The sequence below is a fragment of the Manacus vitellinus genome, unplaced genomic scaffold, assembly GCF_001715985.3.
Source record: "Manacus vitellinus isolate BGI_N305 unplaced genomic scaffold, ASM171598v3 scaffold_76_pilon, whole genome shotgun sequence".
Taxonomy (NCBI): Eukaryota; Metazoa; Chordata; class Aves; order Passeriformes; family Pipridae; genus Manacus; species Manacus vitellinus.
This window is the reverse complement of record NW_021940796.1, coordinates 1,612,020-1,631,591: the sequence shown is the minus strand read 5'-3', so window position 1 is coordinate 1,631,591 and position 19,572 is coordinate 1,612,020. Positions and strand designations below refer to the sequence as shown.

The 19,572-nt window shown below is 47.7% G+C and overlaps 1 protein-coding gene and 1 long non-coding RNA gene across 2 annotated transcripts in view; one reads left to right on the top strand and one right to left on the bottom strand.

The window, feature by feature from the left end:
- Positions 1-16,177, top strand: part of AATF (apoptosis antagonizing transcription factor) — a 48,094-nt gene extending 31,917 nt beyond the window's left edge. The window contains 3 exon segments of the mRNA XM_029964645.1: positions 149-229; positions 3,332-3,403; positions 15,148-16,177. Coding sequence (XP_029820505.1) covers positions 149-229; positions 3,332-3,403; positions 15,148-15,211 — 217 coding nt within the window. The 3' untranslated portion in view covers positions 15,212-16,177.
- Positions 12,366-14,007, bottom strand: LOC108641728. The gene is made up of 3 exons (XR_001922229.2): positions 13,762-14,007; positions 13,549-13,654; positions 12,366-13,448 (listed from the first exon to the last, which is right to left on the bottom strand). It is a non-coding gene; the product is annotated as an uncharacterized LOC108641728 (long non-coding RNA).
- Positions 16,178-19,572: the final 3,395 nt, after the last annotated feature.

The following is a 19,572-nucleotide window of genomic DNA, read 5'->3' as shown; positions in this document are numbered from 1 at the left end:
GAGAAGTTTTTCCCTGCTGGAAACTTTGTTGACTTGATGAAGTTCTATTTGAGAAGTGGAACCTTCAACACAGTTGGGGATCAAATGGTGTTTCTGGAGGTATTCAGTGGCTCTAAGAGTTGTGTACCTGTTGTTTTCCATTCCCCAGGCAGTGGCTGGCCATCCAGAAGCTAAGGAGCAAAATAAAGAAGAAGGTGGACAGGAAAGCCAGTAAAGGAAGGAGAATCCGGTGGGTGACAAGCAAACACGAGTTGTGATTTGGCCAGCTGAGGTCTGACAGCACTGCCTTGGCTCTGGCGGGCTGATTCGTGACTTTTAGGGCAGGATTTCTTGCTCTGGGGAATCCTGATGTTCTTTGAGCCTGGAATAAGGGCTTGGTTGGTGCAACCTGTGGGCAGTGCCCCGATCAGTCCTGGCAGGAGTGTTTATTGGTCTCAGGAAACACCAGAGAGAGGCGTCCAAACATCCCTGAGCAGTTTGGGGCCGTAATTTCCAGGGAAAGCCAATAAACACCTCCTGTGCAATATATATTTCACTGACTAAAACCTGGACAGCAGCTCAGGGGAAGATGTGTGGAACTGCCTCAGGTAGATCTCTATTTCCCACTGACTGCCAATTGGAATTTGGTGTCTAATCTCTCTTTATTGATAAGTCACAGCTCTCTTTAGCTTCAGAGCATTTCACTCCTGGATCACTAATTAGGGTTGAGTTTGGTTGTGTTGGCAGTGGAAGAACCTTCCCTGTGGAAGGGGAGGCAGGCTGGAGAGCTGAGTTTTCCCCCTTTGCAGAGCAGATCTCCCAGTCTCCCTGAGTTTAGCCTGACTGCATGATTTGTGGTGGGGGAGGATGCTGAAAAGCTGCTCTGCTTCCTGAAAAATCTGCGACATTAACCATCCTTTTGTGAGTAAACTATAAATCCTGAGTTTAGATGGCATCTGATAGAAAGTCAGTGGAGTCAGTCTGGGTCAGGCCTGGCATAGCAATTTTTAAGATAGATGTCATAGGATAATTTATTGAAAGAGGGAAGAGCTACTTTGTTGGCCTGAAAAGCCCATAATTATTGACTATCAATATTCTTTTCTGTCAGCATCACACATAATTGGATATATTCATGATTCAGTCAAAACTACTGACAACATCACACAACTGAGGCAGACTCGTAAAGCTCCAGGAATAATGGGGAAGTCTCTCCTTGTGTGCAGTGTGTGTGTTCAGCATTCCTGGGAGAGCAGCCATCTCACCAAGCCAATTGCCTCTTACATCTTAGGGGCCTATTCTTGCTCCTTTAAATAAAAGTTGCAGGGAAGATAGCAATAAAAGAAAAAAGTCTCATTGTCTGTGGTAAGGATTAACATCAAGTTAAGCTTTAGTATCTTTTCAGAATAGGCAAGTAGAGCCCAAATGGGTGTTTTTGATTAGTTGGTTCTTCCACTGAGGGACTTGGTGTCACCCCAGACAGATCCCTTACCCTCTGTTCTTTTTATTCCTTCTCTAAAATTGGGATAACAATGCTTAAATTTCCTTTCATGAAGGAGTTTGAGATCCTGGAGAGCAAAGTGTTTAATACTAAGTTTGATCTGTCTCCTTTATCCTTCCCTTTTAGCAAAGCATCAATATTACAGCATGTTTGGATAAAACATGCTGGTTTATTGCAGGGACTGAGGAACTTCAAGTGCTTTCAAAAGCAGTCAGCCTGCCACTTGACATGAGTACCTGTCCCCTTCACAGACAGGGAAATTTGGGCATTAAGAGAGGAAATAAGCTCATCCAAACACTCCCCAGTCAAGAAAGCTGGTGCCTGAAACTCTTCTGCCCCTCACTGGGACGTGCCCTTTCTTGGGACAGACCTGAAGGAGTGATGTTTGCACACCTGCTTGTCACGTCAGTGATTTTTGGTCCTGTGCTGCTGCAGCATTCTGTGAATGAAATGAAATATTTCGTGTCTGCTAGACTGGGATTTTCAAAGTCCTGATTTAAAAGGTGTGATTAGATCTGCACAAACAACTCGTGTCAGAGAATTTACCTGAATTGCCACGTCCCCATGCCAGACTGTGGCAGTGTAAGCCTTGGTCTGTTTGAATCCATGGCAGTGTCTCATAAGGGAGCTGTTTCAGAGCCCAGGCTGTTGACCTGTCGTTTGTGACAGCACCAGCCCTGCTCAGCTGTGCCTGTTCCCTGCCTCCATCATTACAGCATCAGGCCAGGGCAGTTCCTTCCATTACCACTGACAAAGACTTGATTGTGCAGAGAAGCCCTTGTGTGAGGGGGAGTGTGTGCTGTGCCTGAAGAGCCGTTCTGAAATGGGCTTGTGAGCTAAAAATCCCCTCGAGGGAATGTTCCTGCATAAGCAAACAAAAGGGAGTGCAGAGGTGACAGAGTGGAAAGGTGATTCTGGGCAAATGCTAGTGAATCCTTTTGCCTGCTATTTGTCAAGCTCTAAAAATAGCAGCAGCCTGGATGAAACATTTCAGGCTGGGGTAGGCAGGCAGTGCACACCAGTGCTTTGGTTTGGAATCCCCTGCCCTCAGACACAGAGTTTAAAGCCACCTTTTCATTCAGAGGTTTTCAGTACCCTGTTAAATTTTATGTTGTGTCCTTGAATACAAGGCATGAAATGCACTACAGTGTGGAAAGTGGGAAGGAGATCCTGTACCTGGGGGTGCAGGACAGCTTGCAGAAATATTTTGATGATGGGAATATGCCCCATCTCATCTTTGCACGGGCCTTTTGCTGTCTTCTCCTTGCTTGTTTTTACATGCTCCATTTGTAAGTTATTCAGGGTAAGATTTTCTAACTATGGACATGGCTGCAGAGTGGGATTTTCATATCCTTCAGGGCCCTGCATACCAGAGAGCAAGGAAGAACTGGTAGCAGATGGATGCTGGAGAAGGTCTGATGCTCTGATGCTCCTGCTGCCTGCAGTGGGCTCTGGGCACAGATTCCGGAGGGTGATTAAGATGCCAGCTGAATGGAAGGCTGGAAAGGAGTGTGTGTTTCTCTGACTTCTCAGGGTTGTCTGTCTGGGAGTCTGATTAGGGACTCACACACAATTAATGGAGTCTGTCTGTCCTCTTCCTCACTGGGATAAAAAAGGGTTTACTTGCTGTTCAGTTCATTGTATCATCTGATTATTTTTGTGTCCATGTTGTAAGAAAGGAAGAGGGAAGGGAGGGGGAATTGCCAGCTACAACTGGTGACTCATTAGGAATCAACCCCCAGGAAAGCCAGTGCTTTTCCTTTCAGGGGCTGGAGTGGTTCTAGTCCAGCAGCAACATTTCCTTTTCATTAATAGTCACTAATGTGCTGCCTGCTTATTTCCTGCACTCCTCAGGTATCATGTGCATAGCAAGCTGGTGAGCTTCATGGCACCTATTGACCACTGCACAATGAATGATGATGCCAGGTGAGTAATAGATTAATTATGTTTCTCAAATGGCTCCATGACAGCGTGGTATTGACCTGTTCTTCAGGCTGTCGCCCCCTCCATTCCTTCTTATCACTTCACCATTTGTCACTGGCATCATAGCCTGGGTGTCTTGGTCACATCTGTCCTGGCAGCCTGGCTGAGCTTTCACTCTCTTAATTGCTGTGACTCCAAACAAAGAAGTTTTCATAAATCTCAGTACCCACATTTTGATTCCTGCTTTTAAAACTCCTCTGGTTTTGAAATCTTCCAGTTTGAAGGAATTCGTTTGGAAATAGGCAGCTGAGTTACCTGGTGTCTTCAGGTATAACCAAAACTTAGAAAGAACTTGTCTTTTAACAGAAATGGCAACTTCTAGATTCTGGCTAATTTACATTTTTTTTAGATTGGTTAATAATTGGAATAATTCTGTGAAGATTCACTCAAGAACCTAACTGTTCCTTGTGTTTATGTCTATTTAAAGAGTGACGAATTTTGTTGGAAAACTATAATGATTTAATGTGCTAATTAGTAAAGAAAATATCAGTAAAGTTTTGTGCAGAGTTACTAAACAGCTCTCCTACATATCCACCCATATTTCTTAAGTATTACATTTTTGAACTGCATCTCGAAATGCTGAGCTCTTTGTGGGAAGGAGGTGGAATCATTTTTCCAGTGAATGGATGTAGAAAGCTTGAGAAACATCTTTCCCCTGGGTTGTGGAACATGTTTGTGCTTTGTGAGGGAGAGATGTCATTTGTCTGTTTGCGAAATGGAAACCAAATACCTGCTGTTCCTTGGCTGCTGCCTTTTGGGGGATTGCACAGACTTCTGGATGAGGAGTAAGCTGGGGCTAAGATGTTTTGTGTCCATAAGACCTGTAATGTTTCATCATGTGTGTTTCTCAGAGTTTCTTTGCTTTTTTTTTTTCCTCTTTTTTTCAAGTGAGAAAAAAAACCCACCTGCTCTGAATTTTTAATATTTGTTTAGATCCTCTCACCACAAAAATAAACGTGGTGCAGGTGCTGGGTGAAAGCTATTCCTTCAGCCATATAAAGTGCTCAGTTCTTCCACCCCTTACCTGGATCGTAGGAAGAGAGGGACAGAAGTGGTTTGAGCACTGTGAGATTAGACATGCACACTTTTGTCTATTTGGCAAATAAATCGAGTGTATTTTTGTTTCTGATCTGCAGGGCCTGAGCTGGCAGCTCTGTGTGCTTCCCAACCAGCAGGGACCTCCTTACCTGTATGGAGTTAGTGTCTTTGCTGTTTTAGATAACTCCAAATTAAACATGGAGCAGGATAGATGTAGTTTCCTGGTGGAGTCAAACTGTAGGAATGATTCTGGGATGTGCTGCTTGTTCCTCACATCTTTTTGTCTGAGGGTAATTAGCAGGTGGCAAATGTGTTACAGGAAGAACCAGTTGGTACCATTCTCATTAATAATCTGCACGCCTGCAATATTTTTCTCTCTTAGTATTATGTCCAGTTGACTGGTTATTATTTATGCTTTAGGAATTTAGAATGAGTTTGGGGTGTCAGTTATATTTGGCTGCAGTACTTATTGCACTGTCCTGCAGGCTGGGCAGGCTGCAGACCCCTGCTGAGCCCCCAAAATTAAGGCAAGCTTAGCTCACATGGGGTGTATGAGGGAGAGGGAGGTGAAAAAAAAGGGTGAGACCGACAATACAGGAGTTACACTGTGTTTGCTGTCCCCAGAGGTGACATTGCCTCCTCCTTCACAGTCCGCCGCGCTCACTTGTGTTCCAAAAGTTGCACAGAAAATGTGCTCTGTGAGCCAAAATCCTGCAGCAAGCCAGAGCAAACGTGGAGTGAGTGCATCAAACAGCTGGGACAGAGGAGTCATTCTGTGCTATGGCCTTCCTGGGCCTCAGCTCCCCTTCATGTGCCATCCTCCTCTGCCATCCTCACACCCCTCGCTCCCCAGGAGGCACCTCGAGCCCCCAGCACAGGGCCTGACCCCCAGAACTGGTGCAGCTCGTCCGTGTCAGGCTCTGTCCTCACAGTTCTGGGGGTGGTGGGGACAGTGTGGTTGACATTTGTTTTCCTGGGAGTGTGTCCTGGTGTTTGTGCCCACGTTGAGCTGTGGCATCGCTGGCGCGTGTCACCGAGCCTTCGGTGGCAGCAGCAGCTGCTGCTCATTGTCTGACTGCGGGAACTTAGTCCTGACATTAAGTTTATGAGTCACTTTGGAGGCTTTCCATGCTCTCTGCTAATGGCACTGCGGGCACCGAGCCCCTGTGCCGGGTTGGATGTGTTGATGTGTCACACAGCAGGTGTGCCCGAGGGCCGTGCCGTGCGGGCAGCTGGATCCCGCTCTGCCAAGGCTGTGGATGGGGCAGGGATGGAGTCAGGCTGGGCAGGTTCTGTTCCTTGTTCTGCCAGTGGCTTCGTGGGTGACCTTGAGCAGGTTACTCTGTGCTCTGATTGCTCTGAGCCACAGAGAGCTGCTGGTGAGATACTACTGCCTGTTTAGCAATAGTAATTTTAGTAGTATTTAGTTTTTCGACGTACACAGGAAAGCTTTTGTTTCAGATGCAAAAATAGAAGCCTGAGCTTTTCTCACTGTTGCCAAAATGCCTGCTGGTTACCTGCAGCACAAACAACATGCCTATCACAGGCATCACAGTCTTCCTTTAGCAGTTCTCTGCAGCTTTAGTCCTAATGTTGAGCTTAAATTTCCCCCTGCTGTAATTTAGGCCTGTTATTTCTTGTCCTGTTCCATGTGGGCTTTGGGAACAAATTCGTGCTTCCTCATTGCAGCAGCCCTTGCACATTTGGGTGGGAACCCTTGTGAAAACCTGGGTGTTATTTATCAGCTTCCTCCCTGGTTTACACCATTTGTGTTTGCATCCAGACATAAAACACATTCAAAATATGGTCAGAGCCTGAAAATCAGGCCTCAGTAGGTGTTTTGGTTCAGCTCCCCCATAGTGAAGGTATCTACTGCTGTCACTCGTGTTTCTGAACATCAGAGCCACTCTCTAGGGGTCACTTTACAGCTCTGTTTAAAATACCCTTGCACCAGCCATAAAGACCTCTGTAGCAGCACCCAACTGTACCAGACAAAGCAAGAAGAATTCAGCATCTGCAGGTGAATCAGAAAGGAAAGACCAGGCCTGTACACTCGAGAGGGAAGCAGCAATGATAACAGCTTTCCTTTGTGACAGAAGAAGGTAATTTTATTGTTTGCAAGTGCAAATTACTGGATTGAAAATGCAAGTATACACTTCACAGAGACATGACTGTGCTCTGAGCCACTTTGGGTTTTTTTTTTCTGGTCAGGCACTTAAAAGGCACAACCCCAAAATAAACACATGTCTGAACAATGGGGTGCTCTGCGTGGTAGTGGGAGGAATTCCACAGTGTCAGTGAGCTGTGTGTAAAATGGATGTAGAAATAGAGCTGGCAGAACATTCCCCTTAGGTCCTACCAGTGGCCTGATTCTCCTGTGCATTTGAGCTGTTTTACACTGCTTTGGCTGTGCAGAGACCTTAAAACAGTGCAGTGAACTGCTGGCTCTCCTGGAGTGGAGGATTTCCCTGTGTGCTGGTGGCTGTGGGATGCCCAGGACTTCAAAGAAATGCCTGTGAGGAGGAGCAGCCTGAGCACTGGGAAGAGAAGGGGATAAACAATCACTCCAGGATTGTTTTACAGCCCGAGTTCGAGAAGAGGAACGTACAAGTCAAATAACTGCCTTTGTCAACATCACTGCCACTTTCTTTCTTGTTCTTGCTGCTGGTTGGAATAATAGCACTGGTGGAAGCAATTAATCTTCCCCTTGCCAGTTTTCCATGCACCCTATGCATGGGCATGGCTGTTTGACCCTGTGCTCACATATATTATGGTGTAATGTGTGGGACACTGGTGGCCTCCAGCCCTCCTCTGTTTTAACCCCTCTTTGGTAGTATTTTAAAACATACATTGGAAAGTGATTTTTATGGTTATCTTGGGATACATGTTTATAGACTTTAACACATTTATTGTCCTCTTGGGCCAAGGTTTTTCTAATCGGTGCAAGGTCATTGCTATGTAAATGGCCTGACCTAAGACAAGGGACCCGAAGGCAAACCTCTGGTGGTTGTCCAGAGGAGAGGGGAGCTGCCTTGGGCAGGAATTGCTCAGGGTTAGAACAGGGTTGGCTGTGATTTCTCCTGGGTTTGAGGGTGGTATCATGTGGGTGCCACTTCTCGGACTTGCCTTGAAATAGGTTTTTCCCATCACCATGACCTGGGGAGCTTCACATCCTTCAGTGGCCCCATGTGCAGCAGAGCTGGGAACAGGCCAGTCTCCTCTGGTTTACACCTTGGGAAATGAGGCACACAGAGATGATAGCCTGTATCTCCAAAGGCTTTTGGGTCCAGAAATCCTTGAGGAAAGAGCCATAGGGAATGGCCAAAGGGGACACAGAAGGTCTGGGATAGAGCTGAGGTTGAAGCCAGACCTGTGCAGCCACCTTCAGCTGGCCCAGCTCCAAACAGTCTCATCTTTTAGGGGCTCAGACATTTGTGCACTTGAGAAAGCTCCTGTGCCAGGTAGGTGTATTTATGGGCGAGCTGAGGCTCAGCATTCCTGCTGGGGCCTCCAAGTCTGTTCCAAGTGAGGTGTTTTCAGTATGTGCAGGAGTGGGTCCAATGCACAGCCTTGTTGTGGCAAGGTCAGGTAAAGCCCCTGTTCCTGGGAGGAGCTGTGTGTGGATTTGGGTTTTATTCTCTCTGCCTGTCAGCTGTGATATACAGATCTTCAGATCTCTGCACTGTCCGTGTGTGTGAGGAACAGAGACTAAACAGAGACACTGTAAAACAAGGTCTAATATCAAATTACTGCGGAGTTTGATGAACATCTGAATTTCACCTCTGGAGGACAGTGACTCGCAGGAGAGACATCCTTAAAGGACACAGATGTTTGGTACGAACACCTTTATCTCCCAAGATGACTCAGGTTATTCTGACAGGTAAAACAAGATTGTGCAAATATGCAACAATGATCTAATCAGCTGGAACAACAGCAATATTTTAACTGGCGCTACCTTTTAACAGCATCATTAAGGGCTCTCATTACTCTTTTATTAGAGGCTCACTCTATTTCTTATCAGATTACAGAATGAACATAACTCATGGCACTGATTTGATCTCTTGTTAAAGAGGATTACAGCTTTGCATTAACTTGGATTGACACGGTTTATAATTTGCTGTTGATACACATGCTGGCGGTGTCACATGTTTGACCCCCTCCCCACAGCACCGCCGAGGAAAAGGACACCCATACATCATCATTAAACATGGCACCCAGTGCAGAACGGGAGGCAAAAGGAGCCTTTTCTGCAGGAAAGTCAGGCAGGACAAAGGAGACGTGTTCCCAAGTGCACGCCGAGATTCCGAGCGGGGATTTGTGACTGGGGGAAGGTGGGGAGGACGTGTCGGGTTGGTTTGTACCTCTGCAAATGGATCTTCGTTAGGGAGGAGGAATTTGCATCCTTTATGAGCCAAATTAGAGGCAAGAAGATGGCCCTGATGGGACTGTGTCAAACCAAGCAGTGGGAGCTGGGGAAGTTTTTTCCTGCTCTTCTGAGACCTTTCCATGCTGTGTTTGCCCCCAGGTAGAGAACCTGTCCCTGCCTTCGGGCAGCACTGCTCATACACCTTGTGGGGTGAGCTCAGCCAGATCACCTGTTGGCCTGTGGTGGAAGTGGCCTTTTTGTCCCTGGTTTGTAGGAATCCCTGGTATCTGCACCTCTGTGTCCTGGCTCCCTCCTTCCAGCTCCTGTGTCCTGCCCAGCCTTGTAGGGCTGCATTTCCCCGACACAGGGGTTTTTTTTCTTTAGCAGATGGTCACAATTTTGTGTTTGACTTTGGAAGTGCAGACTTAACGCAGCAGAACTGGGCTCGGGGCAGGACTCACTTCTCGAAATCCCACGGCCAAGTGCAAGAAATGAATCCCCTGCCTCCACAGTCCCGTTGGCCTCAGGTCATGTGTGGCACAAGAGCATCCAGCCCACTCTTGCTCTTGCATGAGCCTGCTGGGAGGCTGAATTAACTCACAGATTATCCAGCTGCCAGAGAGGCTTGGATTAGAGCATTTCCCTTGGATCCAGCCAGGACGTTGTGTATTTTCCTGATCAGCATTCTCACTTCAGTGCAGTTGCTTTGTCACAGTGTGTCTCTGCAAGCAGAGGGGGGTACGTAGTAGGAAATCCTGGTATTAAAAGATTAATTTACTTATATGACATAAGAGTTTAATAAAAAAAAAATTTAAAAAAAAAAAAGGTTGGTGAGATACCAGCCTTTAACTTTGCTCACTTTGTACTTTGGGTATTAAAACACCATGAGAGGGGATTAATGGAGGAATTTGGGCTCTGCGATTGTCAATCCAGTACCTTCACCACCACAGAATTCCTGAGAGGAAGCAAAACCCTTCTTTCTGGAACAACTAAACCAGTGGCTTCTGTGCTGCATGGCATAAACCTTGGTGTTGGTGTGAGAAAAGTGATTCTGAGTTTATTCAGGCACTGCCTGGAAGGACTGTCCTGCTTTGGCTTTGTTTTGGGAAACAAAGGGAGAGAGTATGAACGTGGAGGGCAAGCTTGGAGTGTGCAGGGCTCTGATGTTTTAGGGAATTTGGGGTGTTTGTGGCACAAGGCTGTGGGTGGGAGGGGGAGTTTCCTGCCTGGGCTCTGGGGCTGCTGAAAGAACCCCCTCAAGGGAGACGTGGGCTGTGGGTGCTGTGTAACCTGCTGCACACCTGGGCTGGAGGAGAGCCTGAAACAGAAGCAAGAACATGCGTTGTTCCTATGAAACTAAACCTGCTTGACCTCATCCAGAGGCACTGTGACTTTGGGGTCACAGAATCCCAGAATGGTTTAGGTTGGAAGGGACCTTAAAGCTCATGTCATTCTCCCTCCTGCCGTGGGCAGGGACACCTTCTACTAGCCCAGCTTGCCCAGAGCTCCATCCAACCCAGCCTTGAAATTTCTGCCCTTTGTGTCTCATTTTGTTTGTTTTATTTAAAATCCCCCCAGCCTTTGACTTGGCCTTCACCATCAGCTCTTGGAGGTGCAGTTTAACTCTCCACTTTAACCGGGGTGTCAGAAGGGCTGGTGTTTGCACAGGTTGTGTGTTTTCAGCTGGCAGGGTGAAGTGGTGACCCAGTGTGGATGGGTTGGAATCATCCTGTCCCAGCACTTGATTTCTGACATCCCTGTAAGGAGAGAGGCGCCTCTGGTATGGAAATTTCCTTTTTTAAGGGGGGAAAAAAAAATAACCTGTTAAAGGGCTGCGAGATGATTTGTCGTCTTTCCTTCGTGAGACAATTTGTCTTCTCCTGCATCAAATCTGTTATAAAACAGGCAAGCTGTGAAAGAGGAAAATCATCCCAGGAATATGGGGCATTAAGGGGCACAAAGAATGGTCCCCTCCTGCTCTCCTGCACAGGGCATTTCCCATGCAGCATCAGAGGCTGCTCTGCTCAAATACCCATCCAAAAACTGACTGAGAGGGCATCTGATGTAGTTCCTGGGGAAATTCCAGCTGCTGGAACACACACCAGAGGAGCAAGCTGGAGTTGCCTGCACATCCCTGTGTTTTGCTGCCTCTCCAACCAATTTACCCACATCTTTTATGCTTTGTGCTGTAAAAGCTCCTACGAAAATGCAACTGGGACCGAAGTCAGGATGAGAGAGGGTCCATCTCTGCTCCATCAGTGGTATCCTGAGCTCAGAGCTGGGGTGAGGGGAACGTTCAGAACTGGTGGCAGGGACAGCAGGGATGAACCCCAGGTCTGGTTGTGTTTGGGGAGTGGTACCTTGGGCACCAGCTCTCCATCTCTCTGCTGCCCTCCCACTCCCCATTCCCAGATCCAGCCTCTCAAAACGTGCAGAGTCCCTTTGTTTAGGGCAAGAACCAGCTTTCTGAAACATTTATAAATCCTGTGCCTGCTCTCAGGAGACGAGCCAGAGGTCACATGTCAGCTTCCATAATTCAAAGCCGTGGGGCTAAAAGCATTTGCACAGGCTCCGGGGAAGGGGGGGGGGCCCGATCCTGACCCTCCTGGGCTGGAGGGAATTGCAGGAGACCTTTGTGAGCCCCCCTGGAGCACGGGCAGGGCACCGGGAGCGCCGGGCCGGGGGGATGCAGCCGGAGCTGAGCACTCAGGGCTTGGGAAGGGAGTGAGTGCCATCTCGTGGGGCTGGACACAGAGCCCCGGGGCCCTCCCTGTGCCACTCCAGGGGGTCTGAGTCCTGCTTTTGGGATCCCCACGTCGCCCAGCACCCCGAGGGCTTGTGCCCGCAGAGCCGGAGTGGGGAGTGCGGGCTGGAAGGGGTGGGAATACAGAGCCAAACCCCACACCCAGCTGGTTTGGGGTTTGACTGCAAATTAAGGCTGCTTTAGCCTTTCTCTAGAAATTAAAAAAAATAAATGGTCTCAGCTTGTTTTATCTTCCTGGTTTCTTTCCTATTGCCTATAGAGTGTGTGTAGCAGCGATACCTGGGATTTGGAGGGGGGTAGAATCCACTGAGCATTTAGCACACCAAGCTCACCTGGAGTAGCCACTCCTTTTATTCCATTTTTTAAGAAAAAAAAATCATTTTTACGAAAAATCGTTTTAAAAAAATCATTAAGAAAAAAAAGCTTCAGCTTTATTTTATCTTCCTGATACCTGCCCAGCTTGCTGGACACTGAGTAACCTGAATTTCACACCACTGGACAAAACATTTCTTAGGGTACAGAGAGAAAGTTTTCCAAGGAAACAATCTGCCAACTTCAGTTTTCATCAGGAGTCGTGTGTTTTCTGTTCTTTCTTGCTCCCTTTCTTCATGGGTGTCCATGTTCTGTCTTTTTCCAGTTTTTGTGAATTAAAAATTCATAGTTCCCAGGGGAGGAGTGGGGTTATATAGTCATTTCAGTACTGCTTGTGGCATTTTCTAAATTATCTTTTTTTGGGGGGGTAGAGGAAGAGAAGAAGTAAAAGGTACAAGGGAGAAGGCAGAGACATTGGTTGGAGGGTATTTTTACTAGAAGAGCACTATTGCCATTTTAATAAAAAAAAAAAAAAGCCACCAGAAACTGAATTTTCCCCCATAATATTGTTCTTCTATTAGTTCACAGAACTGTATTTAGAAAAATTACTATAATTACACAGAGTGGTACAATACTGGCTTTTCCCACGTGCAGGTACACATTTGGTTTCCCTTTGTACATTTGGTGGGCAAAACACCTTCCTGGGGATCTGTTTAGAATTTTGAAGATTCATATAGATTTATGAAACGTGCTGTTGCAATTAATATTCACTCTCTGTGTGTGTGTGTGTTTCCTTGGTCTCTGTTGCAAGGATTTTGCCTGTAAAATGTGTGTAGCAGCAATACCTGGGGTTTGGAGGGGGAGGAAAGCCCAGTGGGCATTTAGCACAACAGGCTCACCACCTGGAGTAGCTGCTCCTTTTATTTCATATTTTAAAACAATATTGTTGACCTGAAAAGCCCAGTTTTCGTGGTGGGGAGGTGACACAGTGCCTGTGCTGTCCCCTGGCTCTGGAGCCAGCTCAGAAGAAATGCATAAATAATTAAGCCAAGGTACTTACACACACATGTTTTATGGCAAATGGCTCCGTGGTCCGTGATCATTTTTTTCCAGAAACAGGTTTTATGATAATACAGTAAAAATATTAAATTAGAAAATGCCTCACTAAGGGTGATAAAACCTTACTACAGTGGAAATAGGTAATTATCCCCTCTACAGCCTAAATGACAGTTTAAAAGAAATAAAAATGTTAGTGCTCATTACTTGCTTTTGTAGGTTGCAATAAAGGGTAAGTTAAATTTTAATTCAAGGAAGACCCCTGTATCGACCTGCTTCTTCCACACTCCCCACCTGAGGTGTGAGTACTCTTAATTACCTGCACAGGTTTTTCCTCAGCACATGCTGCCTCCAGACCCTCTTTGTGCTAAAGTCACCTTTCCTCCAGCTGCAGGTGACACACTTGCAGTGGGGTTGTTACAACTCAGTGGCTCAAGTCTGATGTTTCATATCTGTGGGTGGAGGAGAGAAATTTTATATTTTTTTAACCAAAAATCCAAGTTCATTATGCATAGCCTTAAGGGGGCTGAAAGTATTAAAATCTGCACTTACCCTGGTGAATTGAAACAGAGACAAGGTTAAACCTGGAGGATTGATGAGTTTTACTCTCTGCATGGTTAAATCCTGCTGAGGGGAGAGGCTGTAAAAGAAAGGGAGCCTGGATGATGAGAAGAGAGGGGGGAAAAAAAAAGGTTGGGTTGTTTTATTATTTTATTTTTTCAGGGTGAAATGTTTGTACTGTTTTGGGGGTGGTTTGGGGGTTACCTGATTTCCCTCCTCCTCCTGTCACTCTGCTGGGGTGTCTGTCCATGATGTGTTATCCAAACAGCTCCACTTGGATTTCTGCTTCATCAGAGGTTGCTGTGCCTGGGAGGATGAGGCTGTGGGGTGCAGGGGAGCCCCCTGTGCCCCCCAAAACCTGGAGTGTCCACGTCACAACCCGTCTGTGCTGGCAAACACTCCTCTGCCAGCAGAGACAAATCCTCGCCTGAGATCTTCCCGGGCCCTGCTTGCCTGAAAAATGGCTGTTTGTTTAAAATCTGTGGGATTGGAGCAAATTCAGCATCTATCCCTGAACTCCTGTACCCACAGGACAGTGTCAAACCCACCAAAATGAGGACAGAAACTTGAGGAATTCTCCTCCTTGGGTTCTCCTGCAGTGGGAAAGGCCAAGGCAGGCTGTAAAGGAACAGCACTCTGGGGTTTTGCCTGCAAACACAGCAGCTCTTGCTGTCTTTGGAGGGTTTTTTGGGGTCTCCCAGTGTGCACACGTTGTGTTTGAGCTTTCTCACATTGCTGGGGATGTAAGAAATGAGTGAACATGTAAAGGAGAAGGGCCTGGAGACCTGGAGAGGGGAGCCTGTTCTGGAGAAAATCCCCTTTGGGTTTTCCAGAATGCCTTTAGGGTGGTTTGAGGCAATGGGATCACTTGGTTCTCACTCATAGCCCTGGGGTTGTTACTGTTCTTGGAAGGGAAAATCCCACCCCCCCCATGTAATCAACACCCTGCTCTGTGTGTGCAGCCCCTGACAAAAGGCTGCTGCTTCAGAAAATGCATTTATACAAAAGAAGGCAGAAATACCTCTCCCCCAGCTCAGGTTACTCTGGTTCTAAAATTAAAGATAACACCAGCCCCACTTTTTTTTTTTTTTCTTTTTTTAAAGGGAAATTTGCTCCTGTTATCAGAATTGCTGCACGTGGGATATTAATTGGAATCTTGTTGCTGGGTCATTTTCATTGTTTTTCAAGTGCTGTCCAAGAAAATGTATGAAAACTAAATTACAGTCCCACGTAGGCTGTGATTGAATCCTCCTTACGGCTCCGTGGCCTCGTACATCCTATTAAAATATTCAATCTTGTTTTCTTACTTGAAGAGCCTGTCTGGAAAGGGCAAACTTATAGAAGCCCTCATTCTCTGGAGATACGAGATCCAGCCACGCTGAGATATTTACATATTTCTGTGCTGCCTGGGATTGGTCTCACACGAGTTTCCCCCCCACTCTGTATTTATTAATGAAGGTTGTTGAATGCGTTTTTAATTACACGAGGCCTTTTCATTTGGAGTGGCAGCCTCTTTTTCCCGTTTTGACCTTGAAAAGTAACTTTTCCCTCTCCCACCTTCCCTTTTTTTTTTTTTTTTTTTATCCCCAGGACGGAGCTTTATCGTTCCCTGTTTGGAAAAATCACGAATGGTGAAGAGCTGGAGCAGAATTAGGATCAGGCCCCGGATCCCGACGTCTCCTTGGCTCCCTGAGGCTGCCCAGGAGCAGGGCAAGGTCTCTCCAGCCTCTGGTCTGTCCCTAAAATCCTGCCTGAAAGAACATCAAACCTAAATCAGAGGGATGAGTGGGGACAGTGAGCCTGGCTGAGCATCCCCCCTTTCCAGCTTCAGTGCTTCCTCCCACACACAACCCATTTTTAACTGTTCCCTTTAAATTCCTGACCTTGATTTTTTGCAATCTGGGCACAATGCTGGGGGGAAGGGACACAATCCAGCCCAGCAGGGACCACCAGCCCCCCCATGTGGGTCCCCCACAGTTGTGTTAAACCCTCAGAGGTTTTGATTTGGGAGTTGGGGGGGATTTAAATGCCCTGTTCTGGTCGTTGGCCGCGTATCGGGAACGAGGGACTTTATTTTTCACCAAGAGGATTTAAATGTCATTTACATAATTAACATGGCCTTAAAACAGAGCAAGGGTGCTCTCCTGTGCTGGGAGCTCCCAGTTCACATTCCAGCTGTTGAATGGCCACAGGGACATTTGCTGACCACACCACGGGGTATTTTGGGATATTGCTGGGAATTTTCCAGCCTGCAGTGATCCTGAACACTCAGTTCTTTCAGCTGGTCGTGACTCTGAGCCTTTGTGTCTTCACCATGGCCATGACACCCCGCTGAAGGGTGTCAGCACAATGTGAAACTGGGCAGAGATGACTCACCTGAGGGGTTCATGGGGTTTTATACCCAAAGGTCAGAAGCGGGATATCAGATCCTGTGAGGAGAATTTGGGATTCTGCTGTGATCAGTCCCAAACTGAGGTTATCTCCTGTGAATAACATGTGTGTAGCAGGCATGGCTTGTCCCACAGAGCTGCCCTGTCCCTGGGTGGTGTTTTGGGTGATGTCATTAAAATGGTTTGTAAACTGGTTGTCCCGGTGTGATCCGTGCAGGAACGGCCCCCCTGGCTTGGGGGTTCCACTCTGGTGTCCCCTTTCACAGAGATGGGGTGAAGCAGCCAACTGCCCCATTCCTGACCTTGAAAAAGCCAAGGGATTTGGGGGCTTTTCCCTGCATTAGTTACAGTTTTTACCAGTTTTGCACTGGGTGACTGAATTTTATTTTTTTATTATTTTTTCTTATTAAGCTTAAACAAAAATACATCAGTTTTTAAGGCTGTAACGGGTTAGATGGCAGGGAGGGGAGCCCCCCTCTGTGCTCTGTGCTGCCCCTGAGGGTGAGGCCCAGGGTGGAGCAGCAGGTGATCCCATTTTGCATCTCCTTGCAGTGATTCCCCCTTTCCCTCACCTGCTGTGCTGCTCCCCCAATCCTGCCTCTGCTTGGATGTGTTGCTCCACAGTTTTATCCCTCTTTTCCCTTAGCAGCCTCTCTGTAGCCAAATTTTTGCACTTCACTGTGTCCCCAGAGCTGTCTGCAGCTGATATTAATTAATCCTTTTTGCACCTCATCATTACAGATTTAGTCTCCCTTTAGTCACCTGCTCCCAATAAACATCTTCCCAACACCTCAGTGAGATGTGGAGCACAGAGTCCACCACAGCAAGGGAGACCAGCTCAGCTGCAGCTTGTGTGAAATCCTGGGTTAAAAACAGGACAAAAAAAGCTTCTCCTTTCCCAGTTCCTCCCTGGTGCCAGGCTCGGCTCCCCCCCTGCCCTGTGGAAACATGTCTGGTTTTCCTGGGCTCCAGAAAGCAAGTGCCAAGGTGAGTATTGACTTTGGGTGTCTCATGGATGAATAAATCTCTCTGCTCTCTCACAGCAGAGCAGAGCTGCAGCTCCAGGGAAGTGCATCCATCTCCCTGCCCCTCCCAGCTCCAGTCCAGGTGGGAACACACAAAATGTCACTGCTGGCTCCTCACCAGGATTTGGGATCCCACTGCTGACCTCACCTACAGCAGAGCCCCACAGTGATGCCCATCACAGGCAAAGCACCACCCAGGGCTGTGGGGAGAAGGGCCAAAGGGTCCTGGGCACAGGGAAGGGCTGGTTTTCCAGTCCCCTGTGTCAGGGGAGCAGCCTCATGTTCACTGGGGAGCTCAGTGTGGGCTGTCACTGGGCTGCTCCAGCACAGAGGGGCCTCCCCAGCTGTGGGGTCTCTGGGTGTGACCATCTCCCATGGGAAATCCTGGCAATGTCATGTCCTGTCCCCTCCATCCACTCCCTCTCAATTCCAGCTCCCCAACAACAGGTCCCGTGTGACCCCGAGCCATCCCAGCACCTCCGGCCCCACGAGCTGTCCCTGCACTGACCTGAGCAGCAGCAGAGCCCTGTGCTCCTCAACATGATTAAAATCTCAGGTTTTTATAACCACAGCTCTGAGAGGCATCGAGGGGAGGAAATCAGCTGCTTCCAGCCTGTCAGTGGGATGGCATCGGGCTGCTCGTGCTGTCAGTGCCCAAATTAAGGGGGTTTAGCAGGAAGCCCCCTGTCCCTGCCCTGCTCAGGGTTGGTTTCTCTGGGCTCTTTGTGGCTGCAGCTGTGCCACCCCCTTCCCGTTTGACTCCTGTGTCCTCTACAGCTGTAGCACCAGGGCACTCCGTGGGTTTTTTTTCTATTTTCAGTCTGGCTGTAATGTTAAAAGGGTAATATGAACCACTTTAAATGTGATAACTTCTCGTCGGTATTGTTTGAGGAGATAAGAGCCCAAGCCCCACTAAGCACGCTTTTGAATTCACTTATCAGTGTTTAAGCAGCCTGTTCCCCCCGTCCCCCCACCAGCACCTGGGTCGTGGTGACATGGGGAGAACCTGGGCTAGTGGATGAGGCCCCATCCCAGCTCTGACCTTGCTGCTGAGGGCAGCCCTTGATTCCTGGCAGGAAAACGGGCCCGTGCCTGGATTTGAATATGCTGCAGGAAAAAGTCCAGCCTTCTGTAATCCCTGAGGAACCACCCATCAGAGCCAGGGATTTGCTTGTGGCCAGCAGTGGCCCTTCCCAGGGCCTGGGGACAGCAGGACGGTCTCTCCAGGGGGTGCATGGACACAGGAGGAGGGTGGACTCTGCATTACCAGTATCCCCAGTCTGGCTCAGCTCCCCCAGTTCCTGGAAGCTCTTGAGTGTCCGACACGGCCCGGTCAGAGCTCTCAGAGCTGTTCATACAGACACAGATAACCAGGATGATTTCCACCAGGTTTTCCTAATGCTGCCAATTAACATTAAGTGAGATATCCCCCCCCCCAAAAAAAAGAATATTAATTCTTTATTAATTCATGATACAGCTGCTAATTAGTGCCTCCACGAACGGGCACCACACCTCAGCCAGACACGGCGCAAACTCGGAGGCGTTTTGGGGCCCGGGGTGTGTGGAGGGAGGGACAGAGGGTTGTGTTAATCCTCTCCCCCCAGCCCCGCCACGGCGAAGAATTTCAACTTTCAGACAAACAACTTCATTTACAAGTGTGTCTCTAATTAGCTGCAGAATTAGTAAAGCAGAGTTTTCCCCCCATAGATCGGCCAAAGCCCCGGGGGAGGCTCTGGAATGGAGAGAATCGCATTTCCAATTATTTTGTTGAATTGCTAATTTAGTTATTGTGCCTGGCGTAATTGTGATGGGTATTGGGTGTGCAATTCAATTTGTTTTAAATATTTGTGGGAAGGCTGATCAGTAATGGAGCTGACCTATTTCATGGCCCAAATTGAGAGAAGAGACTAAAACAAAAAACAGCTACAAAGCCCCAGTTTGTCTCAGTTTTTATTTTGATGTCTCTCATCCCTCTTAAGACTGTTGATGCAACAAAAGGTTTACATTAAAAGATGATGGCACTTTGATCTTGGGCTTTGGAGAGCTTACAGCTCTGGTACGTCTTTCCTTGGCATTTTAATATGTAGATATTTTAGGCTAAAGAGTTTTAAATGTGATTCTGGAGTTCAGCAGGGTCTGTCCCCTCACCACCCCCTATTTAACTATCAGGATTCTGGTTTGAGAAATGCATGAAAAATGAACTGCTGGAGTTGTGTTCGCTCACGTGGGCAAATTTAACATCTCACCTTTAGTGTGGGGACCTCCCAAAAGGTGTTTGTTGAGCAGGTTCCCAGTGGACACCCTTCAGCCAAGGGGCCTGTGGGTCTTTTCCCATGGGCTCCTGCTGAGCAGGTCACAGAATGACTGAGGTTGGAAAAGATCTTTAAGATCCTCAAGTCCAACTGTCCCTGGGAGAGGGTCCCTGTAGTTCTCCCACCACCTCAGCAGCAGCTGCCAGGGCTCAGTTTTTCCCTGTTTGTCCCAGTCACTGTGATGTTAAAGGTGACAGTAAATCATGGAGGAGGAACAGGACCTGCCCAAGGGCTCAGGTGAAGGGCACGGCCAAGCCCCCGAGGTCCTTCTGCTCCATCCTCCCTTGA